This window comes from Amyelois transitella, chromosome 22 (assembly GCF_032362555.1).
Source record: "Amyelois transitella isolate CPQ chromosome 22, ilAmyTran1.1, whole genome shotgun sequence".
NCBI lineage: Eukaryota > Metazoa > Arthropoda > Insecta > Lepidoptera > Pyralidae > Amyelois > Amyelois transitella.
The window spans coordinates 4,486,804-4,500,639 of NC_083525.1; the positions used below are offsets into that span (position 1 = coordinate 4,486,804).

At 36.8% G+C, this 13,836-nt stretch overlaps 2 protein-coding genes across 2 annotated transcripts; one reads left to right on the plus strand and one right to left on the minus strand.

Annotated features, from left to right (window-relative positions):
* Positions 1-1,612: 1,612 nt before the first annotated feature.
* LOC106134198 (vacuolar protein sorting-associated protein 33A) lies at positions 1,613-11,347 on the plus strand. The gene is made up of 11 exons (XM_013334186.2): positions 1,613-1,874; positions 2,308-2,507; positions 3,254-3,436; positions 3,885-4,005; positions 4,224-4,377; positions 4,777-4,940; positions 5,529-5,702; positions 5,960-6,085; positions 6,377-6,562; positions 8,299-8,419; positions 10,814-11,347. The coding sequence occupies exons 1-11, from the start codon at positions 1,758-1,760 to the stop codon at positions 11,092-11,094; spliced, it is 1,827 nt and encodes a 608-aa protein (XP_013189640.1). The 5' UTR covers positions 1,613-1,757; the 3' UTR covers positions 11,095-11,347.
* A 42-nt stretch (positions 11,348-11,389) lies between these two features.
* On the minus strand, positions 11,390-13,816 carry LOC106134197 (exocyst complex component 8). Its single transcript, XM_013334185.2, has one exon. The coding sequence runs from the start codon at positions 13,681-13,683 to the stop codon at positions 11,632-11,634; it is 2,052 nt and encodes a 683-aa protein (XP_013189639.2). The 5' UTR covers positions 13,684-13,816; the 3' UTR covers positions 11,390-11,631.
* Positions 13,817-13,836: the final 20 nt, after the last annotated feature.

A 13,836-nucleotide genomic window follows, 5' to 3' on the forward strand; every position in this document is an offset into this window, starting at 1 on the left:
ATAAATATTATGTTTTAAGAATGCATTTTATAATTTTACATTCGACTACACCTTGAATCGATTTGTTTTTTATTATAGTTAGTACTCATCAAATGAACTTAATAGGCATCGAATCCTGTACCTTAGTCCCAAACGATTGATAACTTTTATGCCATTCGTAAAAGTAATAAAGAATAAAAGTGTCACCTACGCTCTTCTACGAAATATCCGCTACGTAGAAACTCGTAGCACGTAGCCTGTCGTAGCCGGCTGTAGTCGTAGAAGTTGATTACTGTAGCGAGCGTAGCATTGTCGTAGCAATAAAGAAAATTAAAACCTCGCAAGAAAGGTTGAAGAAAAATACATGTCGTGTATTTTTTTATGTTTTGTATGTTAATGGCTGCATTTAACTTACACATTAAATTAATAAAAGGAATGTGTATGGGCAGTACCTATAGTGTTCTTTAGCCCTTGTCAGTGGAGTTAAGTAAATCGTCTTTCTTTTGTTCTTATTTCTGTTATTTTTATTTCTGTATTCCATATCTTGTTATATTACTCCACCAAAAAAAGCGGTAGCAGTCTCATAGAATTTAATCGAGTAGTTTACGTACGCGATAATGTAAAATAATGACTCGAATTCAAATTCTTGTGTCTTTCATACATAACCTATTGTAGACTGCTTCTAAACTCAATACCACATCTTATACTTATCCCATTAAATACTAATTTATTTTAAACTGAAAGTAAATGAATATTGTGTTTGTTCATCACACCTTTACGCTCAATTGTGTTGAAATTTAATTATGTATAATTTAAAACGCCGCTCCTAGCACCTAGTGCAAGGAAGCTTGCAAGCAAATTGAGTAGTTTGTATGGGAAAAGAATTCCCACTTAAATGATGCCGGGTCCTTCAGAACTTCAGGAGATGTATACGAAATATTTCAAAAAGTTTGAATTAAAGTTAAAAAAATATTTCAGTTGTAAATGTTACCGAACCCTGTTATTTTTCAGCGGTTCGGAAGCTATATTTTGTATGTGATTGAATATTACTTTAATGAATTAATGATTTGAAAATTTAATTATTAGTCCGAAAAATATAGTGCCAGTGCATTTCTTCTGCGTACTAGCAAACTTTTTTTTTTCATTGCGCTTCTCAGATATTCTATCTATACATTAACACCCCTCACAGTATCACCACAGAGTATCACCTTACTTGCCTTCGAAGCACCTTCCCCTTGGACACGATCAATTAAATCTGGTATTGAAAGATTGATGTATTGTAGATGATATGGTAGAAAGATGTTGCTTCTGCCTATCATATATATCTTACAAACTTAAATACTGGCAGTTAGTCTGAAGGATAAAGTCTAGACAAAGTTTGTGTTTCAAGATTCAGTTGTAAAAAAAACTTGTGTGCCATGTACTACCTCCGTACTAATTACCCACGAATTCCTAGAGATTTAATTTACGTGGAACATATTTATTTTCGTACAAAGTAAAATACATTGCAAAAACTCAATACCACATAAATGTAAAGAAACTTCGTTTGCCCTAAAAATCTAGTAAACAAATATAAACCAGTAGTCAATATCACAGTACAAGCTGAAACTGACATTGACTTTGACAGCTGGCAATGAAAAAATGAAAACAAAAACATTACTTGGTTGGGTTGGGTTTAGAAAAATATGTTTTAGTGTTTTCCTTCTTCAAATAAATATATTTTTAACGTTTATTCTTTCATAAACTCTTTAAATACCTACCACTGTTGACGAAACAGTATGAAAGATCCAAAAATGAGTACCCACCTCTCTGGAGGGCGACTGAACGTCAGTCTAGTCCAAGAAACCATGAGAAAAGATTTGCTGAATCTCCTACAGCTTTGTGAAGGACCTAAAGTAAGTACAATTATTAATATATTACCATGATTCAATGGTAATTCATTGCTTTATAATGGATCAATGCCGCCAGTGAATTTTATTTAAAATTTTGGGGTGTTTCTCTCTCATTTTTTCGTGTTCCCCGTAGAACTGTCCACTGCTATGCTTTGGAGCCCAGGTTCGTCTGGCATTCACCGCCATGGCATTTTTCGCCTCATGACATTTTCCTCTCCATGTCTCCTGGTCTTTGGCACACTCAATTTAAGTCCATTGGCTTGCATATCAGTAAAGGTGGCATTATTATGCCATTGGACATTGGCATTGGCTTGCATATCAGTAGATAAGCAAGCCAATGTCCACCTTTCTTATTAGAAATTTGTCGAATGGTCAACAAGCTTCTTTTTTCCTGCAACTTTTGTATTGTAGATATTTAATATAACATTGTCTGCAGGTGACAATATGGGACGAATGGCTAGCTGGTCCTGTAGGGCTCATAGCACAGTACTCACTCCTGAAAGAGCACCAAGTCATAGAGATGTACCCTCTGCGACCAGGCAACCTGCCATCAATACCATACAAACATATCATCTTTATCACTCGGCCAAAACTGGAGTTAATGGACTTGGTAGCAGATTATATTCTTTCACTTAGGTAAGTTTGGTAAAGTAAACGAGGTATTTATTTAATTGGCTATATTCATTATTTTGGATAACACAGAACAAATGAATTGCACTTGTCAAAGGAAAAAATCATTAGGGATTACTGTAATGCAAGTTTAAAAAATCTTGGTATTGAAAAATAACATGACATAATCTAATTAATTATGAATTGGAATATTTGCCACAACCAACAAGTGTGCAAAATTATAAGGCTTAAAACCAGTACAAATATTTTCCCATACCAAAATCCTAAATTATTGGAGCAGTGTCACATAGGTAATGTTGGACCACAGATTTCATCTCAAAGAAAAAGTAATCCTATTCCTTCTGAATACACATCATAATATAATATTTTAGGCCTCACCCTTATCCCTTATCATCACTACTTCTATCTCTTAGCTGCCGTCTACTGGAAAGATTGCTTTGGATATAAGCAAAACAAATGTACTTTTTCTTTATAATTGATATTATATAAGTACATGAATTTACATATTCCTATATAATTTGCTATGTCCATTGCAACTAGCCAACAGTCTTAAAAACACTAAAATGCCAAATTCAGATTAAGATTCAACAAGTGTTATATTGCTATCCCTTCGCCTACAAAAGGAATCCCAGTCATAAATGTCATATAAAAGTAGTCACCTTTTACGACATCTATGAGAAAGATATGTAGTGGTCCTAATCTAAAATACCGGGAACCAAGCAGAGTTTTATTGATAAATTAATATGTTCCAGAAACAAAGAAAGTTCTTCCCAAGTAGAGTTCCACCTGTTCTTCGTGCCCCGCAAGAGTGAGCTGTGTGAGAAACACCTCATCAACCGCGGGGTGCTCCTCAGCCTCTCCATACAAGAGTTCAAGTGTAGTGTCTTCCCATTTGAAAGTGATGTTATGTCATTGGAACTCCAGAATGATTTCAGGTAATATCGTCATCAATTCTTATATTATTACATGTGAAAGTATATTGGGTGTGTTTGTTTGAACATCTTTCATATTTAAGTTCTTCTAAACCAATCTTACATTCCAGATATAATGTGAAATAGGAAACAGAGATAAAGTAATTTTCATAAGAGCAGAGCCGCAGGCAAAAACTACTTATGCTTTATAGAGAATATAAGAGTTTTTTTTGTTAATAAGTGGATACTATACTGAACTTGAAGGGTTTTGACTCAAAAATTGACTTTATGAAAATTGATAATTTAAAAAACCCTTTAGGAGGAACTATAACTTTTTACCTGAAAAACCCATTTAGAGATTCCCAGAGCTTATTTTAATCCCTTTTCCTATAAAGATCTCAAAAAGGCCTCAAGGCCTGAATCTCATGATATAGTATGAAAATACATCATTTCATATTACACCCCTTTACAGGGAAAACTACTTGGAAGGTGACCCGACATGTATTTACAATTCCGCGCAGGCGCTACGATCTATACAACAACTGTATGGCATCATACCCAGGGTGTATGGAAAAGGAGTAGCTGCCAAACAGGTATATTTTTACTAGAGGCGTTATTCTTAAATTGTGCTATGCCTTTCGAACATTTGTATGTACAATTTTATGAATGTGTTAATGTATATTGTATAACTAAATTAAAATTCAAGTTCAAAGCTGTAAAGTGTATGACTTAGTGGTGGAATTGAGATTCAAATCGCAATAATAATGGAACCAGTTACTTTTAAAGTATGTTGTAATAAATAATTCCACAGGTTTGGGATCTATTCACGCGGCTAAACAAAGAGGAGCAAGGCACAGGTCCCAAGGGGGCAACGACCTCTTGCATCGATCAGCTGTTGTTGATTGACCGGGCGGTGGATCTGGCCAGTGTTATGACTACACAGATGACGTATGAAGGTCTTATTGGTAAGGTTTTATTTATTAAGTTTAAGGTCTCATGTACCTGTTAATGTATTTCTTTAACTTTTACATACATGTCATCACGTCTATATCCCTTGCGGGGTAGACAGAGAGAAAATACTGATAGGCCACGTTTAGCTTAATGTTATAACTGTTTGGCTTAATGGTAGAATTGAATTGAGAAATAATGATAGAATTGAATTAAAACTTTTATTTTGAGATAATTCTTGTCTAACTCATTGAGTAACCACGTCAGGGAAGTGTTTATTGCACCAAGTAGAAAGTTTTTTACCGACTTCAAAAAAGGAGGATATGGATTGGAGACGTTCCTCTTACATAAAATATTGTACAATTTACATCGGGGAGAGAAGTGGGGCAAATGTTTATATCTATGTGTATTCACAGATGAACTTTATGGTATAAAGAGTTCGACGGTGTCGTTCCCCGGACACAAATTCGTGAGTCCCGACGACCCGACGCCTGAGGTGACGGGACGGGAGAAGAAACGCATCATACTCAACTCTAGTGAGGAACTGTTTGCTGAGCTAAGGGATTGTAGCTTTACTGAGGTCAGTTTTTTTGCCGTCAAATATGTCTATCTATCACACAGTTGCACCTTCAACCATTGAGCCTTAAAACCTGGTGTGCGCAAGTTTCTAGGTCTATGTAAAATTTTTGTGCTGCCGTGAACTCCCCTGCGCCCCGATTTACTCCTTTGGTCTACATCATGCTGGATTTCGTGTTTTTAGCTAAACATATACTCACTTAAAAATTGTAAAACTAGTCCAATAAAGATTGTCATTATTAAATGAATTTTTAAATTACTTCATATCACCCTTATGTGCGACGTTTTCGACGACGTCAAAAGTAGACCCTGGGCTCCTCCCTAAAAACAGGAACTGCAACGAGCGCCAAGAAGATGATTTTGGACTTTATTATCCACAGGATAATTAACATGTACTTAGTAAATAGTTTTGCTAAAAATGTTACACCCATACTATTATAAATGTCGTGGCGTGTTTGTTTTTCCGTCTTTCATGTCATAACCATTGAACAGATCAGACAATATTAAGGGTACTCTACACGCGGACAGAGCCGCGGGCGTATGCTTATAATAATATAATTGTTATATAACCTCATTCATTAATTTCCTACAGGTGGGACCGCTCCTCTCGAAAAAAGTGCACCAAATAAAGACGCAACTGGAAGAGCGGCACAATCACAACAAATCAGTACAAGAGATTAAACAGTTCGTGTCGCGCTTGCCACAAATGTTGGCCGCCAAGTCCTCGCTCGCCACACACATGGCCATTGTGGAGTATATAAAAGAGGTATTATTATCTTGATATATAGACATTTATGGAGGAATTATTCTTCCTCGTACTGTAGATGAAGCAACAATTATTTTAAAAAAAATAGTACAAGGGAAACAAAAAGACAGTGCAATGGATTTAACAGTTCTTTTCGCATTTGCCACAAATTTTGGCCGTTAAGACTTCACACGCCATGAAATTAACTTGCCAGTATCTATATCTAGACATACAAAACATTCGTATACCTACTGACAGTTTTTTTATATTTTTTGCAGACAACCGACAGTTTCGAGTTCCACGACACGATACAGTGCGAAGAGGAATTCCTGAATTGCATCGATCATGAGAAGGTTTCTCCATACATTGAAGAACTCATCGCTAAGAAGGAACCACTCACGAAGGCAAATATTTTTTCAGTCTTTATATAATGCCGTGCCGGTGCCGTGTGGTTCCTAGCACCAATAGAAGACTCTTGGGTTTTTGCCTTGGACAGTCCCGCCGCCAAGAGAGTGAAATGTCAAAAATAAAAAATTATAATAATATGTAAATTAATAACCTATTTCTATTCCATCAGATGAATGTTTCCTGCGAGACTTTTAACACGTATCTACTCCTAAATTGTAATCCCTTACACCCCGTAAGATATAGCTAACAGTCTTTATAGACGTGATGCAAATTATTCCTGATTATAGGTCCTCCGACTGATCTGCTTACAATGCGTGACCTGTTCCGGTCTAAAACCCAAAGTGCTGGAGTACTACAAGCGGGAATTGGTGCAAGTGTACGGCATGAGCACATGGCTCACACTCTGCAACTTGGAGAAGTGTGGACTGCTGAAGGCACAGGCTGGAGCTAGGCAATACATTGTTCTGAGAAAGGTACCTACTACATACATATTATATAAATCACGCCACGATCCCTCTGTACTTCTTTCGCGTCATCCACATTCATAACTTAATTCATGCAAGCTCGTCGGCTTTGTTTTTTTTTTTTTGGAGAAAGGTAAGATGGTAATATACAAGACACTTCGTTCATTATACTACTCTGTCAAGAAAGTAGCAGGAAAAGATCAATAATACACAAACTGTTTGTTATTCATCCAAATTTATTTTATCACCTTCAAAATATGCTCCTTTAGAAACGATACACTTACGCCAACGAATAATCCAATCATCAAAACATTTTTTACACGCTGTTTCCGGAATTGAGGTCAGTTCTCGCCGCGAATTCAAATTCAAAATTCAAAATTCGTTTATTCAGTAAAACAGTTTTACAAAGCCAGTTGTTGAATTCTCTTTTATGTTTTCTACCGATTGAAAACGGGTGCCACGAAGTGGTAATTTGAGTTTAGGAAAAAGAAAAAAGTCGGCTGGAGCCATATCTGGTGAATATGGTGGTTGCTCGATGGTATTTGTTGAGTGTTTGGTTAAAAATTCGTTCACAATGATGCCCTTGTGCGAAGGTGCATTATCATGGTGCAAAATCCAAGAATTTTCTTTCCACAAATCTGGCCTTTTTCGTCGGATTTGCTCTCTTAAACGCCGCATAACACTCAAATAATATTCCTTATTTACCGTTTGACCTTCCGGCAAGAATTCCGAGTGCACAACACCGCGATAGTCAAAGAAAACAGTCAACATGACTTTGACTTTTGAACGACTTTGGCGTGGTTTTTTCGGTTTCGGTTCAGTTGGAAGGCGCCACTCCGAAGCTTGTTGACTAGTTTGCATGTCAAACTCGTAAACCCACGTCTCGTCACCAGTAACAATGCGTTTCATGAATGTTGGGTCGGAATTGACTCGTTCTAGCATGTCCTCAGCGACTCTCATGCGATTGAGTTTTTGAAAAAAATTCAGGTCTTTTGGGACTAGCCGAGCGGCAACATGTTTCATACCCAAATTATTAGTTAAAATGGTACGGATCGACTCGTGAGATACAGAAAGTTCGATGGCTATCTCTCTCAAAGTTGAATGAGGATTTTCAGTCACTATTTCCTTCACTTTTGCGATGTTAACTTCAGTTGCAGACGTTGATGGCCTACCAGAGCGAGGCAAATCTTCCATCACATCTCGACCGCTTTTGAACGCTTTGTACCACTCATAAGCACGAGTTTTTGATAAAGTCGATTCACCGTAAGCCTTCTGTAACATTTTCAGTGACTCCGAACACGATATTCCATTGGCAATGCAAAATTTAAGACAAACTCTTTGTTCGATGTTTTTATCCATTATGAAATTAGCAATACACACTAGATATGATATAACTAAAAATAGCACTGTATTTAATGTAAACAACAGATGCAACTCAAACTCCGCGCCAAAATGGAAAACAGTTGTGCCAATCTAACAACAACAAAAAAAACAAAAATTTGAATTTGGAACCATAAATAAATAATCCATTCCCGATACTTTTCTGACTGAATGTACACTTTCGAATCACAATAATCAGCATGTACTTAATCACCCAGCTAATGTATAACATATTATGTTAGTAGTTGTTAGTATATAGTTATGACTATTGACTCCATCTAACCTGTAAGGCATAACCCAAAATTAGAGATTAAAAAGAAATTGTGTCAAGTTTGTATTATTATTATTAACACTGTTTTTCTCAGGCGTTACACTTGACGATGGACGAATCGGAAATGGAGGGCAAGGAGAGTTACCTCTCGTCCAAGTACACTCCTCTCACCGTGCGACTGAGCGAACACATCGCCAAGAACAAGGGCTGGAATGGTAAAATTATACTTTAAATTAAAGCTATACATAGTGAAGATCCTATGACAAAGCAACATTCCAAATTTGAAATCTCCAGGCCTCGTGGTTATGTCAGTTAATCAGTCGGTGTCCTCTTTTATATATTCAGCTTTCCCCCACTTTGTTTCATCAAAATCAGTTTAGTTGTTTAAACGAAACAAACTTAATGTTCAATGTAGGTATAGACATACTTTTCCTTCTTCTTCCTACTGGCTTTAATCCCAGTTCCGACCTCTCCATTTTGGAGAGGAGCCCGGAATTTGGCTTTGACCATGGATCCTGGATTGGGTGAGTCAGGTTTTTACGCGAAGCTACTTCCACCTGAAATTTGGCAGGTAAACCTGCCCCGTATTGGATAGATCATGGTTACACCGTAAGAGCATCGGTTAGTATTCAGACTAAAATACATAAATACGAAAATAGTCATTGTACACGGCCGAGGGATTCGAATCTGTGCCGTTATGCGCATCACGCATTTTAACCGGGCACCGTAATTATGTGTAGGTATGTTTGTAGCAGATATACAAGGAAAGTGTGGAAGGAAAGGTCGGAGTGGGAAGACCTTATATATTTTTCTGGACTGATTTGATTCCTAACGTGTTCCTTTAAGATAATCAAAATTTGGGTTTGCATAAACTTCATTATTTGCGGCACTGTAATTTACTGTAAAGCAAAGTGTTACATTATATATTATCACGTCTTTATCCCTTACGGGGTAGACAGAGGAAACAGTTTCATAATAGCTGAAAGGCCACGCTTAGCTTTTTGGCTTATAGAATTTACACTCAAATAGTGACAGGTTGCTAGCCCATCACCTACAAGAAGAATCCAAAGTTTATTGGCCTAACCCTGAGTCGCAATTTGCGACAACCATGGGGAAAGAGATGTCAGTATTAGCTATGAAAAAAAAGTCCACATTTCTTTAGCAAACCAAACGCATTCTAAAGATATACATTCGGCTATATTCTCCGGAAACATCCGAACTCCATTTTTTGATACAGACGAAATAAGGATGTACAAATTTGCTCTTTCATGCTACAAATATTAATACTCTTATCAGCGCTTATTATTGCGATAGTGACGCATACGCGAACATACAGATATGAAGCATTAACACATTGTTATGTTATGTACAATTAGCATGCATCTCATTTCATTGTGACCTAAATAACTTCCACATAAGAGTCGCCTGCACGGCGAACTTTTAAACTGCAGTTCTTTTCAGTTTTATTTTCTTTTACATTTGATTACGATTAAATTCTCCAAAATATCAAATAGCTTGGTCACTGTTGATTATCTCATAAGGATGAAGTCGAAAGAGTCGAAACACTTACTATCTACAATCGACACCGTACCACTACTAATATGTAAGGTACTTACCTCCATAAAGCTTCCCTGCTGGTCTGGTAGCGATAAAACGTCGTTAAAGTTGATCAAGGGAAAATTTATCAACTTAGGATTCGTCTTTTAGGTGATGGGCTAATAATTGATCACTACCGGTAACTCAATTTTATCATTAAACTATCTAGCTGAATGAGGCCTATGAATCTTGTGGAGACTACTGGCTCTGTCTACTTCGTAAGGGCTAAAGATGTATATATGTTTGTATCTACATACACGAGCAGCTGTTAATATCGACCAGAATGAACATAAAACTGCGATTTAAGTATTATTAGTTTTTATGATTTTAATCGCATTATTTATTCATATAAAAAATATTTCAATATGGTCGGCACGGGCAACGCCCACCGGCACGTGACGTCATCTTCACAATCGCTTGAATAAAGATTATTGTTAAATATTCATAGACTTCATGGTAACCGCGTTACATCGTAAACCATACCGTTGTTTTTCACGTCGCCATATACATATAGGTATAGAGACTCACATGAGACTAGTTTTTTACTCGCATTGTACCCTACTGAGGGTATGGTAAAGTTTTTTTATTTGCTATTAAGTATAACACTTAAGGCAGATTTAAATGCTCAGCGTCCCCCACACACTGAGCAAGTATATATAGTAGATAAAGTATCTTGTGCTGATTGGCTGACATAAACAATAATAATAAACAATGCGCGCGGAGGCACAGATTCAAATCCTACCTCGGCCATGTTCATTTATTTAGTTTGACCCCACATAAAGTTCTCTATCAGACCCAATACGGTTGACAGGTAGATAATGCTTCTAGCATTAAATTAAATCCGCCAATTGTGCTATACATATGTATTCTGTGCAATGAAGTTTAAATAAATAAAAATGTTGTGTGAGGAGAGTGCAGCGCGATTGGCGTTGGTCCAATGATATAGTCTGTACAATTTTTGCTTTTCTTTTTTTTTCATTCTTCTTTTCATTATATGATTATTCTTCTTGCAGGTATTCAAGAGATATTAGGTCTACTACCAGGTCCGCCTTTAGAAGTACTTCAGACTCTTCAACCTCGAATGGCGAGACGGAACTCCATTTCAAGCGAAACCTCCTCACTAGAGAACCCTAAAGTCATCCTAGTGTTCTTCATCGGTGGATGTACGTACCAGGAGATATCAGCCCTAAGAACAATCAGTCAACAAGAGGATTCTAATGTAGAGTTCGTAATATTAACTACGAAATTACTGACTGGAACCACATTTATTGAGTCGCTCATGGAATCTGATTAAGATTACGACATTGTATGTTATAATGTATGATGTAAAAAAGGAATATAGTGTAGAAATATTTGTACACAAAATCAGTTTTTTCTTCAGATAATGTCACTACACACAAATAACGATCTTGCAACAATAAATACTAGTAGAAGATGCAGTCAATCAATTTTCTATTGTATATTTGTAGTGTGTTGAATTCAGTGATATCATCTAAACAAACAATATGGATAAAAATGTATTAGAGAATTGTAAGATAAATGTTACTTTTAGAAATAATTAATTAAGGTTTTGTACATTAAAAGCTGTGTAATCTGTCCAAAATATTTTATTTCTTTACATTCCAGAAATAAATTAGACAGCAAACCATTTGGTTCATTAAAATTTCATATTGATAACTTGCATATATATAAATTTTGATTTTATCATCAGTTTTAAATAAAATTACAAAACTCCTGCATGCTTACTACCTATATATTACAGTTTTAAAGCTTCAGCGCACTTAGTAAACATAATGTCATACACAACATAACATGTAATGTTCAACTAGTCTCATAAATACTCATTGCTGGTGTATTTCGTGATGTTTGATTTCTTTGGAGGTGCCACCTTGAGGCCGAACTGCTTTGCTAGTTCTGTAAGTTTCTCATTTTCATAGCCAACCTCTTCTTTGTAACACCTAAGCATTAGTGTCATCACTGTGTCCAAAATAAACTTAAAATTCTTCTGGGCATAACTAAAATCATTACCTACAGAGAGCATAAGGCGAGACTTGAATATAGCATGTATACATTCGTCCAATACGTCCATCATGTCTTTTGTAACAAGTTTCAGTCCAATTTTCTGCACCGTGATTACTGACTGAGCGAACCAGATTGTACTACTAGAAAGGTCAACCCATGTTTCATTTATTATAAACTTAGCTAATATAAGGCCCAAGTTTTCCATTTGCATCAGGAATTTGTTTACTGCTCCCTTCGTGTGCATGTTCACTGGAGTCCATTTATCCTCGGAAACTTTAGTCTTCATTGAATCAAGAATTTTCTCTTTATATTCCTTCAAAGCCTTGTTGATTGGTGATCTCAGACAGCTGTCCATCTGAAATCTCAAATCAAGACCAAACTCACAGAATAAGGTGCACTGTTCTCGTAAACTGGAGACACATTCTAGCACAGAGTCTAAAGCACATTGTGGAGTAAATACTTGCTTTATTATTTGGCTCATTAAAATTCTAAGTTGCAAGCTAGCCCAGACTATGAAAGCACTTATTTTATTCTTAGGAAACAGAGTAGTGAACTCTGTTAAGGCGTCACTGAGTGAACAAAAGAAGACTTCTCCTACTTGGTTCACATAGCTATTTATTGATCCTTCTAATTGGACTCCCTTCACGTGAACCTTGACTGTGTGACTACATATTGCTAAAAATAATTCACAAGCCTGACTGGTCATGTTAAACTTATTGAGTATGATAACAGGGTGGCGGGAAGACCTGAGACCTCCTCTAGGACTCCAATTGTGGGTAACATCAAGTTCTTTCAACAATATATCTATCAAAGCTTTTTGTTTTTGCTCTATTCTCTTTATCAAGTCTGTTCTTTGTGGGTGGTTTTTAAACTCCTGGGTGTTCAATGTTTTCTGAGCTGACATCATCAAATCATATGTTTTTTTAAAATGTCTTTCAACAATCAAGACATCCAATTCTTCAGTTACATCTAACAACCATTCAGGCAAAGGAGTAATCTGCGGAGAAGGCAGTTCCTCTACCGACAGACTAGGAGAATCAATTGATGCCAACTTGGGTCTCTCTTGTGCCTCTTTCTTCTTTTGTTTAGAATTTTCTTTTTCAATATGCATCTTTTTAGCCAACTCAAATTTGTCTAGCCAATCTTTTTTAATTGCCAGACTATTGCATTGAAAAACTCTGGTATCTGGAAAGGCAAGCACTTTAAAAGCTTGCTTGACATTGCCCAAATCTCTCACATTGACTGCTGCTAAGGTACTGATAGGATAACTGCACTGAAACTTGTATCGCATACCGCCCCTTCTATTTGATATCCAAGAGGTTAACATAAGGCAATCATTGAACAAATATACATGCATTCTCTGGATGGCAGTGTTTTCATCAGCATCAATTTCTAGCAAATCGCCCTCGTGCAGAAGAGTTCTATCTTGGGCGTCCACAAGGTTCATACACCCTTCAACCTTGTCTGTGATTGCATTTAACTTAATTTTCCTCTGCTCCTCTGCTCTTTCAGCTTCTACGTCGTGATTGTCCAGTGATTCGCGGGATAAAGCATTTTCATTACCGAGAATTGACGCGTGGGATAGTGTAGTAAGCACCGTACGTTGTTCACTCAATAGGTGAGACAACTTGTACATCTCAGCCTCAAGGTGGGATATTTCGGTAGCAGTCTCGATGAACTGCATATAATTTTCGTAAACATTCTTTTTCAAAGCACATGCGGTTTCTTCGGCTAAAGTTTGAATTTTCTCCTTTTGCTGCTGAAGCTCCTCCCCCCCGACGCAAGATCTCGCTAGCTCCTTTACATAGCGGTCGGGGTGGAAGTCTGGCACTGCGAACTTTTCCATATTGACGTCGGACATCGTTATACATTAATATTTACAGTTTAAATGGGTATTTACTTGTAAAATTGTCGTGGATCTCTCATCATTCGATAAATCGAACGACAGGACGTGCTATCAACCCATCTATGTGAAATTAAATGTCAATGTCAATCAACAAACAAAAACGACGTT

Coding starts and splice junctions, on each gene's coding strand:
- LOC106134198 (XM_013334186.2), top strand. CDS start 1,758: ATGAAAGATCCAAAAATGAGTACCCACCTCTCTGGAGGGCGACTGAAC. Junction 1,875..2,307: donor AGCTTTGTGAAGGACCTAAA/GTAAGTACAATT, acceptor CATTGTCTGCAG/GTGACAATATGGGACGAATG. Junction 4,006..4,223: donor AAGGAGTAGCTGCCAAACAG/GTATATTTTTAC, acceptor ATAATTCCACAG/GTTTGGGATCTATTCACGCG.
- LOC106134197 (XM_013334185.2), bottom strand. CDS start 13,683: ATGTCCGACGTCAATATGGAAAAGTTCGCAGTGCCAGACTTCCACCCC.